Source organism: Paroedura picta, chromosome 4 (genome assembly GCF_049243985.1).
Source record: "Paroedura picta isolate Pp20150507F chromosome 4, Ppicta_v3.0, whole genome shotgun sequence".
Taxonomy (NCBI): Eukaryota; Metazoa; Chordata; class Lepidosauria; order Squamata; family Gekkonidae; genus Paroedura; species Paroedura picta.
Window position 1 is genome coordinate 142,849,146 of NC_135372.1, and position 27,845 is coordinate 142,876,990.

The 27,845-nt window shown below is 53.2% G+C and overlaps 1 protein-coding gene across 4 annotated transcripts; it reads left to right on the top strand.

Annotated features, from left to right (window-relative positions):
- On the top strand, window positions 1–27,845 carry FAM110A (family with sequence similarity 110 member A). Of its 4 annotated transcripts, none has more exons than XM_077335981.1 (2): window positions 1–113; window positions 25,777–27,844. In XM_077335981.1, exon 2 carries the CDS (start codon window positions 25,937–25,939, stop codon window positions 27,002–27,004), a length of 1,068 nt encoding a protein of 355 aa, XP_077192096.1. In that variant the 5' UTR covers window positions 1–113; window positions 25,777–25,936; the 3' UTR covers window positions 27,005–27,844. The 4 variants fall into 4 exon arrangements, 3 of the variants coding, with proteins under 3 accessions (XP_077192096.1, XP_077192098.1, XP_077192097.1); XR_013230647.1 differs by lacking the exon at window positions 25,777–27,844 and adding an exon at window positions 10,080–10,569 and having other exon boundaries at window positions 48–113; XM_077335983.1 differs by lacking the exon at window positions 1–113 and adding an exon at window positions 3,016–3,771 and having other exon boundaries at window positions 25,777–27,845.

Sequence of the window (27,845 nt, forward strand, 5' to 3'; positions counted from 1 at the left end):
CCTGAGCCCTGGGGTCAGCTGGGACCTGGCGGGCGCTCCTGCAGTCGCGAGAGGAGCTGGCCGCGGACGGAAGGCGCGCTCTGCATGCATCCTGAGCGCCGCACCTGGAACAGGTAACAGGGTCTGCCAGCCAGGTGGATTCCCCCCCCCGCTCCCTCCTTTCATTTGACCCGATTTCAGCGTGGAAGGCCGCGGGCTGGAGGCGACGGGAGAAAGGCTGCCCGCCTTTCCAAAGCGTTTTGCCTTCCTCTCCGCAGCTGGAGCTCCGGCGCTCCCCGGAAAAAAGAGTCCGGTTTTCCTCTTGGGGCCAGAGCTTCTCCGGTTGCATGGCAGTCAGGCGTTCAACAGGGACAGCGTTTCTTTTGCAAGGAAGAGAGGCCGAATTTCAGACAGGGAAAGAGAGGGGGGAGGAGAGGCGCAAGCTTTCCGGAGTTTCCCCGCGTTGCTTTCGCTTTCTGCACGGCTGCGGTTTGGGTGTTGGAGGAGGAGACCCGGGTTCGAATCCCCGCTCGGCGACCATGGGCAAACTTGTAGCTCTCCAGATGACCATAGACTACAATTACCATTAGCCAGCTTGGCTACCCCTGCGTTAGGGATTGCCTCTCGATCTCCCACCTTACAGGGTTGTTGTGAAAGGAAGGCCAAGTGAAGCTGGTGGGCAGCTTCTTTCAGAGGGAGGGCAAGAGATATTTATTCTGGCGGGAGCTTTCCTGAATCTCACCTCGGTTCTTTGGCTATGTGAAGGGGCAGACATACTGGGAATTCTTGGGCCGGGAAAGATGTAGGGATGCCAGGCTCCAGGTGGGACCCAGGGCTCCCCGGGAGTTATGAACCTCTTTCCAGATTCCAGAGATCCATTCCCCTGGAGAGGACGGCTGCTTGGGAGGGGGGACTCAGTGGCGTTGCCCCCCACTGAGCTCCCTGGCGCCCCAGGGTCGGTCCCCAAATCTCCTGGTGTTTCCCAATCTGGATTTGGCAACCCTATACTCTCCCCCCCCCCCCCCCCGTGCAAGGGAATCTCAGACGGTTACAGAATTGGGGAGAATTAAGGCAGAGGGGTTTAGTGTGGGTGGGAGATAAATGTTCTAGATTGCTCTGTAAGGAAGAGACCCTCCGAGCTTCTCAGAACACGTGCTGGGTGAGACAAGGCCGGCTTCCCCCACCAGGAATGTGCCCACAAGGCCTGTGTGTTGTTTTCGGGCTCCAAAGTGACCCCTGGGGGTACAGAGAGCCAAGGTCTCTGCTCGGCCCTGAAAACACCGTCTGGCTGGGCTTGGCCAGGGGAAAGACAGCCGTCCATCAGTGCAGCCTGGGCTTGTTCTCGAAGCAACCAGCAACTGTCCTTCCCCGAGCTGGGGGGAGGGGGGGCAGCTGCTTGGCCCATTGACTGTTTCCCCAACAAAGGAGGCAACGCCCGACTGGATACGGCCTGCGGGAATCGCCCTTCGGATGGGCCCTGGAGTGGGGCATTCAGAGCAGGCATGTAATCTCTGTGCAAACAGCTGCCAAGATACAGATGTTGACCTCTGCTGGCCGAAGAAGAAGAAGAGTTGGTTCTTATATGCCGCTTTTCCCTACCCGAAGGAGGCTCAAAGCGGCTTACAGTCGCCTTCCCTTTCCTCTCCCCACAACAGACACCCTGTGGGGTGGGTGAGGCTGAGAGAGCCCTGATATCAGTCAGATCAGTTTTATCAGTGCTGTGGCCGGCCCGAGGTCACCCAGCTGGCTGCATGTGGGGGAGTGCAGAATCGAACCTGGCATGCCAGATTAGAAGTCCGCACTCCTAACCACTACACCAAACCCAACCTCAGGGAAGGGAGGGGTCAAGACAAGAAAATGGGGTGCAGGGGAGAAGGGTGATTGCATCTCCCCCATTCTAGGGTTCTGGCAAAGGCGGAAGCTTCAAGCTACCGACTCTCAGTTTGACTTTGGAATTATAGAGTTGGAGGGGACATCCAGGGTCATCTAGTCCAACCCCCTGCAGAATGCAGGGAAGTCATAACTATCTGCCCATCCACAGTGACCCCAATTAGGACTTTGGCCCTAAAGAGTATGTGTATGTTTGTGCGCCTTCCTCCACTCCACATGCACACAGCTGGGTGACCTTGGGCTAGTCACAGTTCTCATAGAGCTGTTTTTACAGTTCTCTTAAGGCTCTCTCATCCCTACCTATTTCACAGAGTGTCTGTTGTGGGGAAAGGAAGGGAAAGGGGTTTGTAAGTCATTTGAGGCCTCTTTCAGGTAGTAAAAAGGAGGGCATAGAAAAAAACAGCTCTTCTTTGTCTTCTTTTAAGTTGGAGTTGTAAGCTCAGGATGAGGAGAGGGATCATGGCTCAGTGGCAGAGCATCTCCATGGGATGCAGAAGATCCCAGGTTCTATCCTCAGCATCTCCAGCTAGAACAGCGATTCTCAACCTTCCTGATGCCGTGACCCTTTAATCCAGTTCCTCATGTTGTGGTGACCCCCAGCCATAAAATTAGGCAAGGGTTCTTTCACAGAAATTAAACCAAAACTGGCCAATGGCATGAAGATCCATGGTTCAGGATTGTATAGAAATTGGTTTTTTTCCGGGGTTTCTCAGTTCAGTTCTGCCTCTTGTCCCACCAAGCTAATCTCGCTCTTTTCCGCTGCTCCAGATAGATGAACGCTCTTATCTCGATCTACCCCGCAAGGCTGTTGTGTGGATGGCGCCTCCCCCCGGCCAAGCTGCTTGCCCTGCCGCGACCCCTCTGAAAGGATTGTTCGATCCCCAAAGGGGTCCCAACCTCCCCCCCATGAGAACCACGGAGCTAGAAGGACCAGGCAGGAGGTGATATGGAAAACCTTTGCCTTAGACCAGGGGTAGTCAAACTGCGGCCCTCCAGATGTCCATGGACTACAATTCCCAGAAGCCCCTGCCAGCATTCGCTGGCAGGGGCTTCTGGGAATTGTAGTCCATGGACATCTGGAGGGCCGCAGTTTGACTACCCCTGCCTTAGACCCTGGAGAGCAGCTGCCGGTCTGAGCAGACAATACTGATGGGCTAATTGGTCTGACTCAGTATAAGGCAGCTTCATGTGTTCATATGTCCCAGGTTCGCTTCCCAGCAACACCCGTTTAAAGGACCAGGCAAGAGGTGAAAGGAAAGACCAATGACTTGATTCGGTATAAAGTGACTTTGTGTGTATTCATCAGAAGCCCAGAATTTTGGGGAGGAGCTGTGGCTCAGTGGAAGAGCCTCAGTTTGGCATGCAGAAGGTCCCAGGTTCGGTCCCCAGCATCTCCAGTTTAAAAAGGACCAGGTAGGCAGTCATATGATAGACTTCTCTCTGAGACCCTGGAGAGCCACCGCAGGACCTTGATGTGAAATGGCAAGGGGCAGTGGCTCAGCGGGAGAGCCTCTGCTTGGCACGCAGATGGCCCCAGGTTCGATCCCCGGCATGTCCAGTTGAAAAAGACCAGGCCGGAGGGGATGGGAAAGACCTCAGCCTGAGTCCCTGGAGAGCGGCTGCCAGTCTGAGCGGACAATACTGACCAAGCTGGGCCGAAAGTCTGATTCTCGAAACTTGTCTCTTATGTGCGGATGGGTTTGGAGTGCTTTCTGGAAGGTGTGGGAGCTGAAGGAGCACATGGCGTCTTTCACCCAGTCCTGTGGCACAGAGGCTGGCTTGTGCCTTCAAGCCAACCGGTGGCTTCATTCCAATATTTTCTGATCGAGCACGGGGTTCTCCTGGCACACAGCACACCCGAGCAGCTCTCTGGCTGGGGCAGCAGGAGAAGACAGCTGACGGGTGAGATTGCCTTGAGGAGGGTGGGGGTGACCAACTCCACTGCCAGGGCGTGGGTGGGACGGGCAGAAGAATTTGCAAAGAGCCGTCTCAGCAGCTGATCCAGGAGGGACGCTTTTCTGAGCGCAGGTAGGGCTGCATTTGCAATTCTGCTTTGCTGGCTTGGGCAAGCACGCACGCTGCCATGCACGCAGCATGCGCATGCCACGGATGCATAGCAGGAGAACAGCAAGCACACTTTGAGGGGCGCTTGGCTTGGACTGTGGCTCTGCAGATGTCCGTGGACTACAATTCCCATGAGCCCCTGCCATCATGGCAGGGGCTCATGGGAATTGTAGTCCATGAACATCTGGAGAGCCACTGTCTGGCCCAACCCTACTTGCCATAGCCTGCCTCTGGATTGAGACCCTGACCTTCCTGGGTGGTCTTCCTATCCAAATACTAAACAGTTTAACAGAGAGACGAGTAAAAGGGGACATGAAGAGGTTTATAAAATTACACATGGGGTGGGGAGACCAGACAAAGAGAAGTTTTTCTACATCTCCCAAAATACTAGAATCTGAGGGCATCCAAAGAAGCTGTTGGGCTATAGGTTTAGGACGGCCGAAACAAAATATTACTCCATAGAGAAGGTGATTCAAATGCGGAATTCGCAGCCGGAGGACGCAGGGAGGGACAGGAATAAATAGCTTTAAGAGAGGATTAGACAGATTCATGGCTGGGAGGTCTATCCAGTGGCTTCTAGCCATGGTGATGAAGGGGACCTCCACATTCAAGGGCACTAGTCCTCTGAATCCCAGAGCTGGGGGGCAACCCCTGGGGAAGGCCTCAACCTCAAAGTCCTGCTTTGGGCCCTCTGGATGAACTGGTTGAGCACGGTGAGACAGGATGGTGGACTTGATGGACCTCTGGTCTAATCCAGCAAGGCTCTCCTGATGTTCTTATGAAGGCCTCAGCCTCTCTGCCCTGTTGTTGGCCCTCCAGAGGAACTGGCTGGCCCCTGTGTGAGACAGGATGCTGGACTAGATGGACCCTTCCTGGTCTGATCCAGCAGGGCTCTTCTGATGTCCTTATGAAGGCCTCGGCCTCTCTGCCCTGTGGCTGGCCCTCCAGAGGAACTGGCTGGCCCCTGGGTGAGACAGGAGGTTAGACTAGATGGGCTTCTGGTCTGACCCAGCAGGGCTCTCCTGATGTTCTTAAGAAGGCTTCGGCCTCTCTGCCCAGTTGTTGCCCCTCCAGAGGAACTGGTTGGCCCTTGTGTCAGCCATACTAAAAAAAAAATTTTTGTCCAAAAGGCAATCCTCAGTATTTCCTCTAAAGCCACAACTGTGATCTTGAGCCATCTGACAGATAGTTAGGGAAAGGGACGGCCCTTGTAGAACTGCAGTTGCCTTGTCTCCACCTGAGTCACTTGACTGATCGAACATTATCTCCTCTTCTTTGGCTGCGATCAGACAGGAGCTCTGAAGCCCGGCGTGTCTTTGCACAACCTCCTGGCGTAATCTGACAACGAACACCAAACGAGGCAGGAGTCAGGGACATGCATGCCCATGCATGACTGGAGGATTTTTTGCTTGGGTGTTTTAAAAAAATTAGTTTTGACTAGTCATAGAAACCAGCTGTGATTCTGAGTTCAAATCTGGTCATGGGTGAACCGAGGGTTTCCAGCTTCCATTTGGAAAATTCATGGACATTAGGGGGCATTTGGGTAGGGGAAGGACATCGCTACGAAATAATATCAGAGTCTCTCTCCAAAGCGGTTCTTTTCTCGAGGGGAACTGATCTCTGTAAGGAGATTTCAGGCCGCAGCTGGAAGTTACTGAAAGTAAAAGGGGTTTTATCCCGGGTGATATCTGCACAGACTTTTGAAATCATGAAGAATTCTTCTAGGACTCATGTCTTCTTTTGAGTCCTTTTTAGAAATCTGTTTAGACTTAGCCAGCGTGGTGCTGTGGTTAAGAGGGGTGGCTTCTAATCTGGCGAGCCAGGTCTGATTCCCCGCTCCTCCTCCACATGCAGCCAGCTGGGTGACCTTGGGCTATTCACAGTCCTGTTAGAGCTGTTCTCTCAGAGCAGTACTGTCAGAGCTGTCTCGACCCCACCGACCTCACAGGGTGTCTGTTTTGGGGAGAGGAAAGGGAAGGTGATTGGAAGCTCTTTGAGACTCCTTCGGGCAGTGAAAAGCAGGGTATAAATGCCAACTCTTCTTCTTCTGGTGTTGAGAGTCCACTGAGGAGGTAATACATGGTGCAACAGAGGTTTACAAATAACAGTGACAAGCCTATAATATGTTGATAAAAATTGGGCTGTACTTGCACATTCTTAAAGGAATACGCACGTAATTTTGGATAAAACTTGTACATGTATGTTTGATTGAATCGAGTTGGGATGATTCACACGTTGAGGTTTTCTTGCTTGTTGTGGAGGTTGGTGACCGTGGGTGTGCTCCATGGCTTCTTAATTAGACAATTATATCTCCTTAATTCTGAAGAACAAGTTTCTTTCCCTCATGGACTCTGGAGGCAAATCTGTGTAGTCAGTCCCTGGGGAAGGCTTTGATGTTGAAGAGGAAGAATGGAATGTCCTGGCCAGCGTAGTTATCTCAATAATGCTGAATTGGCGCTTTCTCCTTGTCTCACATGAGTAGGGTGTGTCAAACCATCCGATCCAACATTCTCTCTTCCTGTACGCCTCCAGGGAGCTGCCAAGCAAAGCATCTGGTACCCAGAGGTATACTGCCCATGAACATGGAGGTTCCATTGAGCTGTCATGAGGAATCTCCATTAGTAGCACTCTCTCCTCTGTGAATTTGTCTAATTCCCATTTAATTCCCTCTAAGCCCTTCCAGGCCCTGTGTTTGCATGCATCTTCACCCGAACCCAATTTATCTACTTTGTGTTGAAACCGGACCCAGGATTAGTACTAATATTTTATTTATTTATTTAGATTTTTATACCTCCCTTCCCTATGGCTCTGTATTGTCTGCAGAGATGTGGAAGAACCTCTGCTTGGCATGCAGGAAGTCCCCGGTTCAATCCTCAACAACTCCAGTTGAAGGAGCAGGTCACAGGTGTTTTGAAAGGCCTAAGACCCTGGAGAGTTGTGCAGAGGGGCTGTGGCTCAGTGGCAGAACCTCTGCTTGGCATGCAGGAGGTCCTGGGTTCAATCCCCAGCATCTCCAGTTGTAAGGACCAAGCAGTAGGTGACATGAAATCCACAGGAAAGCCACTGCTAGTCTGAGTAGACTATCATGATAGATAAGGGGTAGGGAGGGCCTGTGGCTCAGTGGTAGAGCCTCTGCTTGGCACGCAGGAGGTCCCAGGTTCAATCCCCGGCATCTCCAGTTGAAAGGACCAGAGTTTAGGTGATGTGAAAGTCCTCAGCCTTAGGCTGTGGAGAGTTGTGCAGAAGGACAATGGTTCAGTGGTAGAACATCTTCTTGGGATACAGGTGGTCCCTGGTTCAATCCCCACCACCTCCAGTTAAAAGGACCAGGCAGGAGGTGATGGGGGAAAGCCTGAGACCTCAAGAGCCACATCCAACCTGAGGAGACAATATTGACCTCCATGGTCCAGTGGTCTCACCGAGTATGTTTCTTTTGTGTTCAGACTGGCAAGAGCTCTCATGGGGATGCCGGGAACTGAACCTGGGACCTTCTGCATGCCAAGCAGACGCTCTTCCACTGAGCCACGGTCCCGCCACTGCTGCCGATATTCCAGACTGCCCCCTCTCACGGCATCAACCTCAGCAACTCTGCTGCCAAATGCCAGAGAATCTAATTGAGATCGGGGCCGCTGATGAACAGCCTGTCTGCGGAAGGCGCAGCTTGCTTTCTCGTGGCGTGAGAGATGGGGTGCCTCCCCTGCTTTTGGCCCCGTTGTGGGGCAGCCGTGTTGTGATGCACGCCCTGCTGAAACGCGCCGAAAGTCCCAGAACTGAGCAACCTGCTGTACTTGCCAGCCAGTGTCACTGTGACGGGGTATGAGCTAGCAAGCCAGATGGATACCCGGCAGCATGTTCTCCGTGGGCTGGCCCTCCTCTGCCAGCCCCGGTTTCCTGATCAAATTAGCAGCACCGCATGGTGCCTTTGAGGAGGGGGGGGGAGGAAACAGAGTGGGGAGATCCTGTGTGGGGCTGAGGGCACAAGAGTAGAAGGTGTGCAGAGCACAGATTCCCAGCCAGGGATCTGCAGCCCCTGGGCCTCTGTGGGAGCTCCAGAGGGGGGCTGTGGCCTTTCCCCCCATTCTTTACTTTAATGGAATTGAATACAAGCTACAGAACTGGCCACCTCTGCCCAGTGGGCAGGCCGTGGGTGTAAAAATTAAAAAGGGGGGGGAGAGAAGAAGGAGCAGAGTTGTTCTCTTTTGCTCTGGAGGGATGGACCAGAACCAATGGGATGAAATTAATTCAAAAGAAATTCCATCTCAACTTCCGGAAGAAGTTCCTGACAGTCAGAGCGGTTCCTCAGTGGAACAGGCTTCCTCGGGAGGTGGTGGGTGCTCCATCTTTGGAAATTCTTAAACAGAGGCTGGATAACCATCTGGTGGAGAGGCTGATTCTGTGAAGGCTTAAAGGGGTGGCAGGTTACAGTTCAGGAGCAATAAGGCTGTGAGTATCCTGCACAAGGCAGGGGGTTGGACTAGATGACCCAGGAGGTCCCTTCCATCATATGATTCCAGATTCTATTATAGTTGTTGTGTGGACCTGGGGTGTGTGACCAGCTGACGTCATTTCTGGGAGTCCTGGAAGCCTAGAAATTTATTTTGGGGGCTCCTCCACAGTCAAAAGGTTGGGAGAGGCGGGTGTAGAGAACACGTGGGAAATTCAGAGGTGGTTCAGAGCTTCTCTGGAGGGACGTTAGCGAGGCCAGTTGATAGCTGATCCCTGAAACAGGGTGGGTGAGGCCCTTGACGGTGTAAACCTGATACATTTTTATTCCTCCAGCTTCTCGTGGGAGCATGCTGCTGGACTTTTTTTTGCACCTGGTCCCTGCGCACTGAGATTCAAAATGGGGAGGGAGGGGTACAAACCATGTGGCTCCTGGCCCAAGCTATTTATTTACTCAGTTTTCAGTCGGCGTCTGGCTTTCTCCTTCCTCACCCCCTTTCTGTAATGAGCTATACTACTTTTACACAGAGAGAGTGATAAAAATATGGAATTTGCTGTCAGAGGATGGAGTGAGGGCCACAGGAATAAACAGCTTTAAAAGAGGATTAGGCGGAGAGTGATAAAAATGTGGAATTTGCTGCCAGAAGCTGGGGTGAGGGCCACAGGAATAAACAGCTTCGGAAGGGGATTTAGGTAGAGTCAAGATGGATGTGTCAGTCAATGGCTACCATGCAGCCCAAATCAGGGGAAGGTCTCAGCCTCTCTGCCCTGTTGCTGGAACTCTAGAGCAGGGGTAGTCAACCTGTGGTCCTCCAGAGGTTCATGGGCTACAATTCCCATGAGTCCCTGCCAGCACATGCAGGCAGGGGCTCATGGTAATTGTAGTCCATGGACTTCTGGAGGACCACAGGCTGATTATCCCTGCTCTAGAGGAACTGGCTGGCCCCTGGGTGAGACAGGAGGCTGGACTGGAGGGACCCTCCCTGGGCTGACCCAGCAGGGCTCTTCTAAGGGTCTTCTCAGGGGAAGGCCTCAGCCTCTCTTCCCTGTGGCTGGCCCCTGGGTGAGACGGGAGGCTGGACTGGAGGGACCCTCCCTGACCTGACCCAGCAGGGCTCTTCTGAGGGTCTTCTCAGGGGAAGGCCTCGGCCTCTCTGCCCTGTGGCTGGCCCTGCAGAGGAACTGGCTGGCCCCTGGGTGAGACGGGAGGCTGGACTGGAGGGACCCTCCCTGGCCTGACCCAGCAGGGCTCTTCTGAGGTCCTTATCAGGGGAAGGCCTCGGCCTCTCTGCCCTGTGGCTGGCCCTGCAGAGGAACTGGCTGGCCCCTGGGTGAGACGGGAGGCAGGACTGGAGGGACCCTCCCTGGCCTGACCTAGCAGGGCTCTTCTGAGGTCCTTATCAGGGGAAGGCCTCGGCCTCTCTGCCCTGTGGCTGGCCCTGCAGAGGAACTGGCTGGCCCCTGGGTGAGACGGGAGGCTGGACTGGAGGGACCCTCCCTGGCCTGACCCAGCAGGGCTCTTCTGAGGTTCTGATCTGGGAAGCCACATTCCTCACTTTGCAAGTCCTGAGGATGGCTGTTAACACTTAATTTGTAGACTCGCCAAAAGCCCCAAAGCTGCTTGCTGAAACTTACCACAATGCACACCTCTCCTTCCCTTCTCCCTGGTTCTGCCAGTTCTGCCATCCTTTCTCTTCTTACAGTCTCTCACCGGTTCTGCCTTCCTCTGGGATCGGATCAGTCTGGCTGACGGTGGGCTGGGACTCTTCCACTGCCCTGCTTCTACGGTTGCCCGTCTCCAAGAGCTGCCAGAATTATACCTTGTCTCCAAACTACAGAAAGCACCTTCCACTTTGGAGACAAGACTGTGTCATTATACCCCGCTCAGGTCCCTTGGCTCCCCATACTCCACCCTCCTGAAACTCCCCGGCTAAATTATCGTTCTTTATTTTAATGCATCCCCTTTCCCTGCACGCAGCTTCAGGGCGGTTCAGAAGACAGTTGTGTGCTTTGGTGGCTGAAGCGGCCGTTCGAGCCCGAAGCAGCCAGCGATGGCCGCTTCAGCTGCCAAAACGCACAACCCTAGTTCAGAATACGAGTGAACATGTCCATCCTCTCTAAAACCACAGTTGAAGACATTATTAAAACTTATGATGCTCCTTTTCATCTCACAGAATCATAGAATCATAGAGTTGGAAGGGGCCATACAGGCCATCTAGTCCAACCCCCCTGCTCTATGCAGGATCAGCCCTAAGCATCCTAAAGCATCCAAGAAAAGTGTGTATCCAACCTTTGCTTGAAGACTTCCAGTGAGGGGGAGCTCACCACCTCCTTAGGCAGCCTATTCCACTGCTGAACTACTCTGACTGTAAAAAAATTTTTCCTGATATCTAGCGTACTTGAAGTTTAAACCCATTACTGCGTGTCCTCTCCTCTGCAGCCAGCAGAAACAGCATCCTGCCCTCCTCCAAGTGACAACCTTTCAAATACTTAAAGAGGGCTATCATGTCCCCTCTCAACCTCCTTTTCTCCAGGCTGAACATTCCCAAGTCCCTCAACCTATCTTCATAGGGCTTGGTCCCTTGGCCCCAGATCATCCTCGTCGCTCTCCTCTGTACCCTTTCAATTTTATCTACGTCCTTCTTGAAGTGAGGCCTCCAGAACTGCACACAGGACTCCAGGTACTGCTCAGTCTGTCCCACGAACAGTGTGTTCTTTCCGTCTCCGGGATTTTCTCAACCCGGAGTTGGCAACTCCACCTGCATCTCTGTGAAGTTGGGGAATCTTAGCCAGTCGCTACGGGGAGAGGTGGGATCCATTCCACCCCCAAATCCTTCCTCGTGGGGTGAGTGTTCTCGAGATAATCGTGGACGGATGCCGCTTGAGAAAGCGATCTGTCGCTTGAGTAAGAGAGGTCTGTATTTGTTGCTTGTGTAATCTGGGATTTCTTAGCTGCTGCGGGGCAGTCAGCCTGAACTTTACTCACCAAAACAAAAGAAAGGCCCCTTCCACAGATAAGCCTTTTTGATAAGCAAACTTAAGTGTGAGCAAATATCAACAGAGGCCTAAGATCCAAATCGCAAGAGGTCATAGCCTTGCTGTATCCCACACTGGCCAGGCCAGACCTGGAGTCCTGTGTGCAGTTCTGGAGGCCTCACTTCAAGAAGGACGTGGACAAAAGGGAGAGGGGGCAGAGGAGGGACCTGGGAATGTTCAGCCTGGAGAAGAGGAAGTGGAGAGGGGACAGGATGGCTCTCTTTGAGTGTTTCCTGTTGGGAGCAGAGGAGAGGCTCCGCAGAAATAGGTTTATGCTACATGTAGAATAGTACCGGCAAGGATATTGGGAAAGATTTTTTATGCTCAGAACCTTTCAGCAGTGGGATGGGCTGCCTAAGGAGGTGATGGTGAGCTTCCCCTCACTAGTGGTTTTTAAGCAGTGGCTGGACAGATCCTTCTCCTGGATGCTTGAGGCTGATCCTGCACTGAGCAGGGGGTGGGACTAGATGGCCTGCATGGCCCCTTCCCACTCTAGGATTCTAGGAGTTTAGTTCAGCCGTGGAATGGGCTGCCTAAGGAGGTGGGGAGCTCCCCCTCACTGGCCGTCTTCAAGCAGCAGCTGGGCAGATCCGTCTCCTGGATGCTTGAGGCTGATCCTGCATTGAGCAGGGGGCTGGACTAGATTACCTCTGTGGCCGATTCCAACACTGCAATCCTAAATAAGTTTACCAAGGGAGGGAGATATCGTTGGCCACTTCATCTGCAAATTAATGAGCACAATACAGGAAATCTAGATCTCAGTTCAGTCCAGGAGGCTGCATTGTCTTGATCTCCATTACCAGTTGCAATTCAGCAGTCTCTCTTTCTAATCTCCCATGGAAGTTTCTTTGTAAGAGAACGTGGAGACTGTGGAACTAGAAGTCATTAACCTTCAAGACACATGGACCTCCCACCCAGAGCTGAATAGGGCCACCTCATCACAGATACTAATTTTCTTCGCTTCCCACCTCTGTGCGTATCTCCTAGAAATAAACAAGCTGATGATGTTTTTGCATGGTGTCTCTTCCTCTGACTCCAGCTGGCCTTTCTCTTTAATTCCCCTCCCCTCCCTCTGACCTGGTTATAAGGTATAATGGATCTTCATTCTCTGTCGCTATCTGATGAAGTGATCACTGACTGATGGGTGGATGGACACTTCTAGCCTGCAAAATATTGTTGGTCTTTAGGGTGGGGCTGAGAAATGCCCAGATGTTGAGGCGCCTGGAAAATGCCATTGTGGCACTGTGGCATTGTGTAGATTCAGATGTCCTTTACTGCTAGCTCCGCTTGGTAATTCTCCATCAAGGAGCTTCGTTTATTGAGGGGCGGGACAGAGATGAGCTTAAATCTAGGGATGCCGGCCTCCAGGTGGGAGCAGAGCATCCCCTAGAATTATAGCTCATCTCCAGGCAACAGAGGGACAGACCAGAACCAATGGGATGAAATTAATCCAAAGGAAATTCCATCTAAACCTCCGGAAGAAGTTCCTGACAGTCAGAGTGGTTCCTCAGTGGAACAGGCTTCCTCGGGAGGTGGTGGGTTCTCCATCTTTGGAGATTCTTAAACAGAGGCTGGAGAGCCATCTGACGGAGAGGCTGATTCTGGGAAGGCTCAAGGGGGAGGAAGGTTACAGTGGATGAGCAATTGAGATGTGAGTGTCCTGCATAGTGTAGGGGGTTGGACTAGATGACCCAGGAGGTCCCTTCCAATTCTGTGATACTATGATTCTAAATTCCATCTAAACATCCAGAAGAAGTTCCTGACAGAGCGGTTTCTCAGTGGAACAGGCTTCCTTGGGAGGTGGTGGGTTTTCCATCTTTGGGAATGTTTAAACAGAGGCTGGAGAGCCATCTGACTGAGATGCTGAATCTGTGAAGACTCAACTGGGTGGCAGGTGACAGTGGGTGAGCGAGAGGGTTGTGGGTGTCCTGCACAGTCCCGGGGGTTGGACTAGATGATCCAGGAGGTCCCCTCCAACTCTATGATTCTATGAACAGAGATCAGCTCCCCTGGAGAAAAGGGCAGCTTTGGAGGGCGCCATTGTACCCCTGCCCTTCCCAGGCTCCCCCCCAAAAAGTTTCCAGCATTCTCCCAACCCGGAACTGGCATCCCTACCCAACTCTCATCTAGGGGCAAGACCAGACATTTTCTGTCCCCCAGGAGGGCCATTCACGGAGGAGATTCCTTACGGCCATCCCATTTCCTTCTCACCTTCTAGGAGTGGTGAGTTTGTAGGTGCTGAGCGTTGGCAGATGCTGAGATACTAGACAGCCGATCTAAGCAGGCAGGCAGGCAGGCAGACGGGCCAGTCACCCACTTTCGGTGAACTCAAAATTCTCGCACAGATTGCCTTGGCTCGGGTGTGGTGGCCAACCTCCTCCCACGGCCCAGCCCTGTGTCCTCTGATGGGATGAGCCAGGCTGCTAAATAAGTCCCGAAGTTATGAAACAATTAAAAACAGCTCATCTACAGGCATGAGGCTTAGAAAGTGCCCGGCCATGCAAATGCTGCCTGAATGCAGAATTGAGCATTAAGTCGCGTGTAATTGTCTCCGTAGAAGAGACTCTGCATGGCTTTGATTAAAGGCTTCTGTTCCCCCACAGACTTCCACGCGCTGCTTGTTAATTAATCCAGAAATACTGGCTGATTCCAGATTCTCAAGTGCTAGCACAGATCTAAAGCTATATTCTAGCCAGGCTGGAAGCTTGAGACTACCCGGGTGGGGGGGGGTCACTCATGGAGATGGTAGAGAAGCCCCGCTGGATCTGACCAGGGGTCCCTCTCGTCCAGCATCTTACCTCCTACAGTGGCTAACTGGCTCCTCTTGAAGACCAACAACAGGGCAGAGGGGCAGAGGTCTTCCTAAGGACATCAGAAGAGCCCTGCTGGATCAGACCAAGGTCATCTACTCCAGCATCCTGTCTCACACAGGGGCCAGCCAGTTCCTCTAGAGCAGGGGTAGTCAAACTGCGGCCCTCCAGATGTCCACGGACTACAATTCCCATGAGCCCCTGCCAGCAGGGGCTCATGGAAATTGTAGTCCATGGACATCTGGAGGGCCGCAGTTTGACTACCCCTGCTCTAGAGGGTCAACAACAGGGCAGAGAGGCCTTCATAAGTACATCAGAAGAACTCTGCTGGGTCAGACCAGTGAAGGTCCATCCAGTCCAGCCTCTTGTCTCACACAGGGGCCAATCAGTCCTTCTATAGATGCAACCACAGGGCAGAGAGGCCGAGGCCTTCCTAAGAACATCAGAAGAGCCCTGCTGGGTCAGACCAGTGAAGGTCCATCCAGTCCAGCCTCTTGTCTCACACAGGGGCCAGCCAGTTCCTCTGCAGGGCCAACAACAGGGCAGAGAGGCTGAGGCCTTCCTAAGAACATCAGAAGAGCCCTGCTGGGTCAGACGTGAAGGTCCATCCAGTCCAGCCTCCTGTCTCACACAGGGGCCAACCAGTCCTTCTATAGATCCAACAACACGGCAGAGAGGCCGAGGCCAAGATCAGAACCGCCCCACTGGATCGTCAGAGTAGCCAAACGGATGCGTAAATCTGTTAAGGAGGGCTAGCAAAATAGGTGGTTTCCTCCCATCCCTCCTGCACAGCCCCCTTCAAGTTAATGCTCCCATTCCGGAGAGCGCTGGCCCTTCCCAAGCCCAGCATGAGTGGGCCTTGGACAGCGCGAGCAACAAGTCCAGCCGGTTGGGAGGCCTTGAGGCAAGAGCTATTTTGAGAGGAGGCCACACATACCTGGGAGGACAGGGAGGTGTTCTGTGGCGTTGCTACCAGACCCACCTCACCTCGGAAGGTGGTCACACATTACAGAGGCCAGCCTCCAGGTGGGACCTGGGGATCCCCTGGGACAGGGGTAGTCAAACTGCGGCCCTCCAGATGTCCATGGACTACAATTCCCAGAAGCCCCCTGCCAGCGAATGCTGGCAGGGGGCTTCTGGGAATTGTAGTCCATGGACATCTGGAGGGCCGCAGTTTGACTACCCCTGCCCTGGAATTACAGCTCATCTCCAGGCTACAGAGATTAGATCTCCTGAAGAAAGGGGCTGCTTTGGAGGGTGGACTTTGTGGCCTTCTGTACCCTTAGAGGGTCTTCCCAGGTTCCATCCTCACATCTCCTGGCTCTCCCTCCCTGCAGGGGGCCATGGGAACATGACAATCCTATAGTACAGAGAGCAAGAATTCTTCACACACAAGTTGAGGCCTTGCCACCTGAGGACTGCAGCTTCCTTGATCGAGTCCGTCCATCTCCTGTCGGGTCGTCCTCTTTTCCTCCAGTCTCCAATTTTTCCTGGCATTGTTGTCCTTTCCAGTCTTCTCATGATTTCCTGCGGTCTGTAGGGGGTTGGACTAGATGACCACAGGGTTCCCTTCCAACTTTTTGATTCCATGATGTGGCCAAAGTACTATTTAACGTCCGCTGAGTTGTTTTAGCTACTAGGGCAGTGGTCCTAAACCCTCCTAATGCCGTGACCCTTTAATCCAGTTCCTTGTGTTGTGGTGACTCCCAATCATAAAATTATTAGAAAGTGTTCTTTCACAGACATTAAACCAAAACTGACCAATGGTGTGAAGATCCATTGTTCATGATTGTATAGAAATTGTTTTTTTTTTCCCCGGGGTTTCTCAGTTCAGTTCTGCCTCTTGTCCCACCATGCCGATCTCGTTCTTTTCTACTGCTCTAGACAAATGCTTTATCTCCATCTACCCCGCAAGGCTGTTGTGCAGATAGCACCCTCCCAGGCTAAGCTGCTTGCCCTGCCGTGACCTCTGTGAAAGGGCTGTTTGACCCCCAAAGGGGTCCCAACCCCCGGGTTGAGAACCACTGCGGTAGAGCAACAGGGGAAACGGTCTCCCATGATGTCCAGGAATCCCAGTGGCCACCTGAAAATCTGGGGAATAGCCACATAACCCCTGGGGAGCTGTAGTCTAGCAGGACCTCATGGCTTCCTTGGGGCCCTGATTGGGGGTCCCTGTTCCAGACCATATGGCTGTGAGGTCTTCTCTCTGGAATGTTTCTTGGTCGTGGTTGGGGAGATCTCTAAAACCAGCGGCCAGGAGCTACACCTATTGAGGGATGGCTAGAACCAGCTTCAAACGTTGGCGGTATGATTGAAAATCCTTCTGTAATGGTCCACTGTTCAGGGCTGGAATATCTTGACCTGCCTCCGTGTTGCTGTTAGCTCCCCAAGGGCCAGGAAGTTTCGCCCACTTCCTGGGCAAAACCCGTGTGTTGATTCCACGTTGACCTTCTTGTCCTGCACAATCTTCTACGCAAAAAGTCAAGGTGTGTTTAACCCCTTGATGCATGGCAAAAGTAAGGGGGGGAATCATCTTTCCCGTAGAAAGCAATAGATTCTGGATGAAGAAGAAGAGTTGTTTTTTAATACCTTGCTTTTTACTACCCAAAGGTGTCTCAAAGCAGTTTACAGTCACCTTCCCCTCTTCTCCCCACAAGGGACACCCTGTGAGGCAGGTGGGGCTGAGAGAGCTCTGAGAAATCGGCTCTGTGAGAACTGCTCTAACAGGACTGTGATTACCCCAAGGTCACCCAGCTGGCTGCATGTGGAGGAACGGGGAATCAAACCCGGTTTGCCAGGTTACAGGCCACAGCTCTTAACCACTACGGTGAGCTGGCTCTGAAACAAAAGGAAATACTTCTTTACTCCATGTGTGATTAAAGTGTGGAATTTTCTGCCTGACGATGTGGTGATGGCCACAGAATAAAGAGCTTTAAAAGGGGTTTAGACTGGTCTACCAGTGGCTTAACAAACCTTATAAGGGAGATCTGTATTTTTGCTCACACGTTTCCGGTTGCAGGCCGAGGGAGTGCAGTTTTGGCACACGGATCCTGCCCCCGGCTACGTGCGTCCCCAAACTGGTCTCTATGGTGACGGAACATGCGGCATCTGATACGCTTCCACCCCACTCTTTCTCAAATGGCTTGAGGCAGCTAGGTCTTCCCCAACGATTTTATTCTCATAACGCCCCGTGGGGTAGAGCGGGCGGAGAAAGAGGGGCCACGGCAGGCTTTGTGGTCAAGCGGGGATTTGAACCCGGGACTCAGTTTTGCACGTTCCCCACTGAGCCACACTGTATCCTACAAGGAGTAAATGAATAAGTCAGGGCAGGGGTAGGCAGGCTTTCTTCTTAGTAATCTAAAAAGGCCTGCAAGCATCAACTGCTCTCTGTGTACATGATAATTCCCTGTTCTCCACGGTTGCGGATTTCTTCCCCTGCTGCCCAGTTGGCCCTGGTCAAAGCCCATCGGCCAGGCTTTCTCAACCAGGGTTTCATGACAGCCCTGGAAGGGTTTCTGGGATGGGTCTTTGATTGAGGCCAGTGCAGTTGGTCCTGGGCCCCTCGCTTGCTAGCCAGGTCATCGGGCGCCCCTGGAGTTACCCCTGAGACCCCGTTATCATAGGGTCTGTGGTCCGAGGGGGAGGTGGACTTCTTTCATCACCTAGGGAGTGGGTCATAGGGGTTTTATTATTGTTTTGAGTGGGATTTTAATGTGGGTCAGCTCTACGCGGCTTGAGTCTTGCCTACCTGCAGGGCTGCTTATCACTTTATGCTCCCTACAGGACACTTAGCTCTGCGGGTATGAATTTGTGGATGGTTCCGGACTCCTGAGAAGCACACCTGGCCTCGACCAGGTCCTTTTTGGTGCTGGCCCCCACCTGGTGGAATGAGCTCCCGGACAAGCTGAGGGCTCTGTCAGAGCTGTCAACGTTCCGCAGGGCCTGTAAGACGGAGCTCTTCCGCTGGGCATTTGGCCTGGCCAAATATCGGGTGAGTAAGAGCCGGTCCTCCCCCATCCTTGTGTAATCCGGAGTCCCCCTGGGGCCAATCATCAGCCCTTGACTTACATCTGCTCAGAGCACAACTGGGAATATAGGAGCTGAGTAAGGGTCTATAGTTAGTTACTGTCGCCATCTGTGCTAATTTTTTTATCTTTTCCTGCATTTTGTATTTGTGCTGTCGGTAAATTGGTATAGTTACCATCTTTCAGAGTTTGGCTGTTTTTTTATTATGCTTGTAAACCACCGGCTGGTCCAGGAGTGGTGGTATAAAAATCCAATTAATAAATAATAAGAATTAAAATATTGTTGTCCACCATGAGCCACGTTAGAGGGAAAGGTGGAATATAAATGTAAAAATAAATAAAATAAGTTGTTATTTTTTAATTGGCTAAGCATTTATCAGGTGATATGACATAGATGGTCATGTTGACCTGCCCTGCCCTCCCAACATGGCCAATGAGGGGCCTGGAGGGGGTGGGAAGGGGAGGGGCCTTGGGTGGGCGTGTCCACAGCTCTGCTTCCCACAACCGTATTCTGCAGGATGGCGCCACTTCTGGGGTTTCTCAAAGCCTGAAGAATGTTTCAGGGGTTTCTCAACAGTAAAAACAGTGGAACAAGACTGCCTTAATCCCTCTCTTCTTCAGTTTGACACTTAGATTAGCGAGGATCCAACTTTTTTTAAAGAATGGATTCTTTGGTTGTGCTTTCGCAAGGGCGTAAAACCAGTTTGTTTGTTTCTTCCTGGATTGCTGAAATTTCCAGAAGTGTTACTCACCAGGGCTGTTTCGTGGATCCTAGCAGGGGCATCAGATAAAGGGGGGGGAGGAACTCCTCAAAGCGTAAGAACATTAGATGAGATTTGCTGGTTCAGAAGAAAGTGTATCTTGTCCAACATCCGGTTATGTTCTGACAGCCAGAATTGTCGGGTGAGATTCCAAAAGAGTAGCAGAGAAACAAGAGAAGGGAGGCTCAGGTGCATTTTCTCTCTCCCCAAATTCTTTGCCCCCCTGCTCAGGTATCCATAACTCAGGTGGGTGTTTCCTAGTGAACAGCCATGGTCCTTTAAAAGAACATTCATATTCAAAAGCAGTTAGGGAGGCCAACTTCCAGGGGGGACCTGGAGATCCCCTGGAATCTCCAGACGAAAGAGATCAGCTCCCCTGGAGAAAAGGGCTACTTGGGAGGGGGGACTCCCTTGCATTGTACCCCACTGAAGTCCCTCCCTGCGCCAAGTCCCACCCACTCCTGACTCCACCCCCAAAGCCACCCTTAACACAATCTCTCTTCGCCTGCAAGTGGGGATACCCAACAGGTAAGAAGAGCTTATCTCACCCCGAGCTTCCCCTTGAACCCTCTAACTAGCCACCGGCGGGGACTGGCTCGATTCAAGTACGGGGATGTCTTAAGAGACCTGCAAGGTTTTTGCGATAAATTCTGATTATCAAAGACTTATAGGCTGAAAGTCTAGCAGGGTCTGAATCTCAAAAGCTGCAACCCTGAATATCTTGTGGGTGTCTTAATGGGCTACCGGATTCAGCTCTAGTTGTTTTATTGCAGTCTGGCGCAGTAGAAATTTTCTAGAGATGTTCTGATCTGAGCTAGCAGGGAGTCTTCTTAGGTGAGAAGCATTTTCCATTATTGTTATTCTCCCCGTGGGTTGCTGTGTTGATCTGAAGCATCAGAACCAGGCTGGAGACCAGCAGCAACGAAGGGTACATACACAAGAACACTTGTCCCTTGAATAGCACTGGTTTTGTTCTGGCCTCGAACTTTTTCCTGTTCGTAGTCATAGAGCTGGAAGGGACCTCCTGGGTCATCTGGTCCAACCCTCTGCACTATGCAGGACACTCACATCCCTCTCGCTCATCCACTGTCACCTGCCACCCCCTTGAGCCTTCACAGAATCAGCCTCTCCGTTAGATAGCTACCCAGTCGCTGTTTAAAAATCTCCAAAGATTATTATCACACTTACAGTTTTTATTATCATCCTTACCCTTACTATTTATAATTTATATATGCCTCCCATCCCTGCGGAGCAGACTCAGGACTGTATACAGCAGGGGTCGTCAACCTGTGGTCCTCCAGATGTCCATGGACAAACGCTGGCAGGGGCTCATGGGAATTGTAGTTCATGAACATCTGGAGGACCACAGGTTGACTGCGCCTGCATCAAACCCAGGTAAAACACTATGAAAGCACAAACAGTAGAATTCTGGTAGTGTTCCACCTCCCACCAACCGTCGCAGTCCAGCTAGCCAATTTTGACAATTACAGTGAAATTAGTCCCCAAGGAGATGGGGAGAAACGGAGAGGAGAGGACTTTCCAACCACCACGTCTTCCACCATAGGCCTGGTGGAAGTGTGCCATTTTACAGGCCCTGCGGAAGTTTGACAGTTCCGTCCGCGCCCAGATCCTTCCACCAAGCTGAAGCCAGGGCTGAAAATTGCTGTCATTGTTGTCGAAGGACATGAAATAGGTGCTAAAAATCAGCCCCCGATTTTGAAAGGTGAATTCCAGCCAGGGGGTGGGGAAATCCCCGGAGAGGAGGGTGGAGAGAGGAGGAACTATAATCTCCTGACGCCTTTCCGAAGTTGTCCTTTTCTTCGGGGGACCAGATCCCTGTCTTCTGGAGATCAGCGGTAATCTCAGGAGATCTCAAGCCAGCCCTGGGGGGTTGTCCACCCCAACCTGTGTTTATTGATGATCGTGAAAATAGAACCAGAGTAGGGCGGGGTGGGGTGGGGGGAAGGATAGCTACTCTGGATTAGTTTGTATGACAATGCAGCGTTGCACAAACTTAATTAGATCCCTGACAAAGGGGAAACCCCAGCAACCGTGAGTTCCAGACAACTGCGATGAAGAATAAACAGTCCAAAGTCTCCACAACTTTTCTTGTGAGATCCCAGCTCATCCCATCTGCTCACAAAACTCTTGGTAGGTTTGATCGCACCGGGTGTGGCCAGGGTAGACTTCCTCCACCGCTTTGAGGTGACCCATATATTTCCAAACCGGACAAGCTGGGCTGCTAAATAAATCTCGAGGATTCACAGCAACAACACCGTTGAAGGCTAGATGATAGGTTTGGGAATCAGCTGGCCATGCAAATGCAGCCTCGGTGCAGAGTTCGGAGTTCAGTTATTTTGGTACTCTTTTATAGCTCGCATTTCACCCACGAAAAGGGAGCCCAGCCCTTGTGTCGTTCTCTGTGCTTCCATTTTATCTTCACAACAACCCTGTGAGGTGGGTTCGGCTGAGGGTGTGCAACAGGCCCAAGGCCACCCGGCAAGCTTCCGTGGCACAGTGATGGTATGGGTGGATTCGAACCCTGGTCTTCCAGATTCTAGCTTGACCCTTCAACGCTCTACCAGGCTGGCTCACCCCCCATCTTCCTAAAGCCTCATTTTTAGTTCCCATTGCCCCACAGGAGAACTTGGGAGTTTTGGCTAAACTATTCATACTTAATTAGGCTTGGCACACCCAGAAGGGCACGCCCAGAAAGGCACACGCACAGTTCCTAACAGAGATTACAAAACATTTCGTGGTCCAGGGTCTTTTACCATACCCAGAGGGACCAGCTCTGATTAGCAACTGCTACTTAAATTTTGGGGCAAAGATTCCTGCTGTTGCGTGGCTTAACACGCTTTATTCGGGAATGGCAAAGTTTGAACTGGAGTAAACTGGAGGGTAATAGCAGCACAAAACCGGTCCTGAAAGCACGGATTCAGGCATGGAGAACAGAAGTGCAATATATTATCAGAAACATGAACTCCGCAATAATCAATTCTACAAAAAGGAGGCGGGAAAACAGCAGGAAACGCAGAATAAGCACTCAAGTTTAACAGTCGGCGATGGTCCCGTAAGGCAGGGGTAGTCAACCTGTGTCCTCCAGATGTTCATGGACTACAATCCCCATGAGCCCCTGCCAGCTGGCAGGGGCTCATGGGGATTGTAGTCCATGAACATCTGGAGGACCACTGGTTGACTACCCCTGCCGTAAGGAATCAACCACAGAGGCAGGAGCAACCGAACATCGGTTTAAACGTGGATCCACGTTTGGCTCTGCAGCTCTGCTTTCCAAGTCTAGGCCTGAAGCACTGCAATAAATCCACATCTGGACGTCGACTTGGCTCTCGTGAAAAAGATTTGAAACAGGCGGGGTCCCCCCGGGGATGTCTGTCAAGCCGTAGAGCCAAACGTGGATTGAACGCAGCATTTCAGCGCCGTGCTTTAAACACAGCCATGCTGGACTTTCAGTTGCCCCTTGTGGACACGGCGGATTTCTTATAAGGGACCGTCACAGAGCGTGAAGTGAGAGGGCTTATTCTGCATTTCCCACTGTTCTTCGCTCTACATTTTGTCTAATTGATTATTGCGGCATTCATGTGTCCGATAATATATTGTACCTCTGACTACCGCGCCTGGTTTGTAGTCTCAGTCCTGGTTTTGCGCTGCTGTGCTCCCTCCCGAAAGTCCCTTCTGGATTGTGCTTGTGCTGCCCGGGGATCTCCCAGAATTACAAGCGGTCTCCACTCCAGGCAGATCCCCAGATCTCCGAAATAGCTTCTTGTTAACGGCCCAGGTCAGGTCTTGCAAGCAGATGGCCATGGCTTCTTTGGTGGAGTCCTTCCAACTCATGTCGGGGTTCTTCCTTTCCTTCCCCCCCCTCCTGCTTCCTTCAACTTTGCCTAGCATGACTGTCTTTCCTGGTGACTTGTCTTCTCATGATGTGACCACAGTACGATAGTCTCGGTTGAGTCATTTTAGCTATAGTTGTAACTTGGTGTTGTGGTTAATAGCAGCAGCTTCTAATCGGGCGAGCTGGGTTTGATTCCCCGCTCCTCCTCCACATGCAGCCAGCTGGGTGACCTTGGGCTTGTCACAGTCCTGTTCGAAGCTGTTGCCAAAGAGCAGTTCTCTCAGAGCTCTCTCAGGCCCACCCACCTCACAGGGTGGCTGTTGCGGGGAACGGAAGGGAAGGCGGTTGTAAGGTGATTTGAAACTCCTTCGGGCAATGAAAAGCGGGGCACACAAAGTCACTCTTCGTCTCAGGCTTGATTTGATCGGACACCCCATGAGTCATAGCCGTAAAACTCTCCTCCGAGGCCATATTTCAGATGGATCCATTTTCTTTTTGCCAGCTTTCACCTCCATCCAGCAGCAATGGGGAAGGACACGCCTCGAATTCACTTGACCTTGGCCGCCAGAGAGAGATTCTGACCCTTCAGGATCTTTCCTAGCAGTTTCCTGGCGGCCCTCCCCAGACTCCTATCCCCTTCCTGGCCCATTAACGCCTCCCATAAATTTCTATTTCTGGCAGGATGCTGCTTTGAGCCCCCCCTTCCTTGTTGGGGGGGGCACAGTTGCAAAAACCCACCCACCCCTTTGTTGCTCTGTGTTTTTTTAATCTAAACACTTTTTAGGGAAAATGATATAAATATCAAAGGGGTGCAGGAGAGCAAAAGGATTATTAGTAACACGAATCATCATGTTCCAAACACATTATAAATTGCGGGGTGTCGAAAATAAGGAGTGGAGCAAAAGATTCCCCCCATTGTAATCTTAGCACTCATCCTCACTTCAAATACTCTAAATCAGGGGTAGTCAAACTGCGGCCCTCCAGATGTCCATGGACTACAATTCCCATGAGCCCCTGCCAGCGAATGCTGGCAGGGGCTTCTGGGAATTGTAGTCCATGGACATCTGGAGGGCCGCAGTTTGACTACCCCTGCAAATGCTTCTAAATGCTGAATGTTGTAACTCGTCTGTATTTTACTGCCATAAGACGCTCCTCTGGTGGATCCTTTGTCTACCCTCTCCCCCACCCCATTGCTGCCCCGCACCGAATCCGCCCCCTGGTAGCAGAACATCTGAAAAGCATTTTGAATGCCCCTCTAGTCTGGATGAGGGAGGGGGGCAGCGGAGAAGGTGGGAATGGTGCTGAGATGAAGCCCCCCTCTTCTCATCTTGGAGGGAGGGGAGGCCACTAGGGCTCAGTCACGTATGTGAAATGTGAGGATAACTTTTGGTGCTTTTTGTCCCTGCTGGCTCAGCCAGTCTCCCGCCCCCCAGCTTTGTCTGTGTCTTTGGAATAGGGATGCCAGCTTCCAGGTGAGCCCTGGGGATCCCCTGGAGTTTTAGCTCAGCTCTCCACCCCACCCCACCCCCCAGGATGAAATGGCTGCTTTGGAAGGTGGAGGTTCCTGTCCTCCCCATGTTCCCCCCACCACCCAGATTCTCCATGAGTTCCCCAACCAGGAGCTGGCAGCCCTAGCACCTGTGTAGTCAACCTGTGGTCCTCCAGATGTCCATGGGCTACAATTCCCATGAGCCCCTGCCAGCGTTTGCTGGCAGGGGCTCATGGGAATTGTAGTCCATGGACATCTGGAGGACCACAGGTTGACAACCCCTAGTCTAGAGGAGAGCTGCAATTTTGGGGGTTTCCCTGGAGGCTGGCATCTCTAGAGGAATCAGAGGAACCGGAAACATGAGCTGGGAGGGACAGGAAACTCAAAGCAGGAGGGACACAACCAAGGGGACCAACAGGACACAATACCTGCTGCCTCTTTATCCTGCCCTTTTGCCAATGGCTCACCCCTCCGTCCTCACAACAATCCTGCAAGGTAGGGCAGGCGGAGACAGAATCATTGACTGAAAGTGGTCTGGGAAATTTCATGGCCAGGAGGGATTTGAACCCTGTCTGAATACCCTGACACCACTCTGGCTTCTAGCATGCCCAGCATCCTATAACCGAGTCAGCTCAGCGTTGGGGTCATAGCATCAGACTCTAGGCTCGGCTTTCCTCCCCACCCCCCACCCCAAAATAAACCTCTCCTTGATGGTGAGAACATCAGACAGGGGCGTTGTGTGAATAAAAGGGAGGGGGGTCTTTGGGGGGAATCAGTAGCGGGTAGGGGCTGCAGGGGTGGATCGGGGCCGTGGAGTCCCCTATGCACATCTGTGGGTTGCACATCTGTGGGTGCGGGTTTCCCCCTTTGCGCCGCGTCACGTCGGAATCCAGCCCCCGCCCGCTCACCCCGCGATTGTGACGTCATCCTTGGGTTCCCCCGCACCCCCACCTCCGCCCCCCATATGTCCCTTCCTCCGCGCGCGGCCCCCTCGCCAGCCTTTACGTGGGAACAGGACAGGTGTCGTGTCGTCACGGGGCGGGGAGGGCGGCGCGTGTGCGGAACAGCCTCCCGGGGGAGGGAGGGAGGGGGCGAGGGGGCGTGGCCGCCGGGCGAAGGAGCGCCGCCTTCTTTCTTTCATTCTCCCCGTCGGGGCTCTTTTCATTCAACGCGTCTCTCCTCGGCTCGCGATAGGGCGAGCCCGCTCTGTTTGAAGCGCCTCTGCCGCCGCTGATTGGCCGCCCGGGCGGGCCCGTCTGCAAGCGGGGGGCGGCGCCTGTGCCTTGAAATAAGCCAGCCCGGCGCGTCGGGCTCGGCCAAGCGGACAGCGCCTTTGTCTGCCTCGGGGGGACGGAGGGAGGGCGAGCCGCACGCAGCGCTGATCTCTCCTCTCTGCCTGCCTCCCTCCCTTCCTTTCTTTGCACAGCTCCCTCCGGGACGGACCTGCACCGCTAGCCCCGGCGGCTTCGGCTGGAGAAGGACCCTTCCGCCGGCCTTCCGCCGCCCCCCGTGGGATGTGAGCAGAGGACCAGCCAGCGGTGCCCCCGAGCGCCCAGGGAAGGAAGGAGAAGCCCCCGCGGAGCACCATGCCGGTGGAGACCCTCCGCGCCGGCCACCAAGCCAGCACGGCCGTGGGGCCCTTCACCTCGGCCATGCCCTTCCGCATCCTCAACAAGGGCCCCGAGTACTTCCGCCGGCCGGCAGCCCCCGGGGCCGCCAAGAAGTTCAGCGCGGTGGAGAGGCTGGAGGCCGACAAGGCCAAGTACGTCAAGAGCCAGAAAGTGGCCAGCACCAAGCAGGAGCCCGTGAAGCCCCTCTTCCTCCGGCAGCCCCTCTTCGCCCCCGGCGTGCGCCGGGCGATGCTCACCCCCGGCCGCAAGACCCCGCAGGGAGGGCGCCGGGGGGAGGTCTGCGCCGGCAAGACCTCCTTGAACCTGGAAATCCTCAACAACCTGATCAACTTCTGCGACAGCCCGCTCTCCTTCCCCAAAGCCGAGAGCCCCCTGGAGCACAAGCGGACGCCGGACCCCCACGCCAGGAGCCCGGGCAGCCTGCCGAGGAAGAAGGGGCCCGAGGAGGGCATGAGTAAACTCTCCCAAAGCTCGGCCTCCTCCAAGCCCCCCAGCACCTTGGCCGTGCGCCGGGTGGACGTCCGTCCGTGCGTGGCGATGCGCGCCAGGGTGACGCCGACCATCCAGCTGACTCCCGTCGCCACCTCTCCCGCCCACGCCCGGATCCCGTCCTCCGGGTCCCTCGACTCCCAGAGTCCCCGCCGAGAGCTGTGGCCGGAGAGCGCCAAGCGCCAGACCCTCCTGCACCGGTCCAAATCGGACCTGAGCGACCGGTACTCGCGGGCCACGGCCGACTTGGAGCGCTTCTTCAACTACTGCGGCCTGGACCCCGAGGACCTCGGCGAGGTGGAGGTGGAGCGGTTCACGCGGGCCAGCTCCGACATCGTCTCCGGCAAGTTCCACAGCGTCAGCACGGCCAGCTCGGAGGGGACCCGCTCCCGGCACAGTGCCGTCACCCTGGAGGAGAGGCAGGCCGAGCGCATGCCCTACGGCATCTCCGTCATCGAGCGCAACGCCCGAGTCATCAAGTGGCTGTACGGACTCCGGCAGGTGAAGGAACCGCCAAAGGTATCCAACGTATAGCGGGGTGCTTTCCGTGGACTCCAGCGAGGAGAGAGAGCAAGCTCTTGCGGAATTCTCTGTCTGTTTTGACCGTGGACAGTTGAACACTTTGTTACTCTTCCCAGTTCTTTTTTGTGTGTCCCTGTGAGAAATATTTGGCGTGCGCATTATTGGTGGTGGTGAAGTTTTGCATTTGAGGCGTCCTTCAGTCTTGGGGGCGGGGGGAACAGAAAATCCCAAGTAGCTTCAGAGGTTGGCCATAAGGGTCTACTGGGCCAAAATGATTTGGAGGAGAATGAACTTTTGAGAGTTCAGGCTCACTTTGTCAGATAAAATTTGAAAGGAGGAGTGTCACAGATCCTCGTTCTCTGCCCCAAGGCAATGCTCCCTGTTAAGCTGAGTACTGTTTGCACCGTACCTTTGCATCTGTAGTCTCTTCTGGGCAGCATCCCTCCCACCTTCTGGAGGAGATAGAAGGATGCAGGGATCTCCATTCCAGCTAGTATCTGACGAAGGAAGCTCAGAATTCTCAAAAGTTCCTACCCTGAAACTTTGGTTGCTCTCTAAGGTGCCGCCAGATGCAAATCGAGCTTTCTCCACCCAGGTTTCGCAGAGATAAGGTTGGGAGCAGGATTCTAGATCTTGTTGGTCAACATCTCCCTGGAAGGGCTTAAAGGGAAAACGCGTTTCGCACAAGCAGCCTGTCTGTCCTGGGAAGAGAGGTGCTTGGAGAGAGGCGCGTGGAATTGAGACGGGGAGGGCAAACGGAACCGAGAGAAGACTTTTTAAAGAACAATTATGGTTGACCACAAAAATCAGAGTCCGGTAGCACCTTTAAGACCAACAAAGATTTATTCAAGGC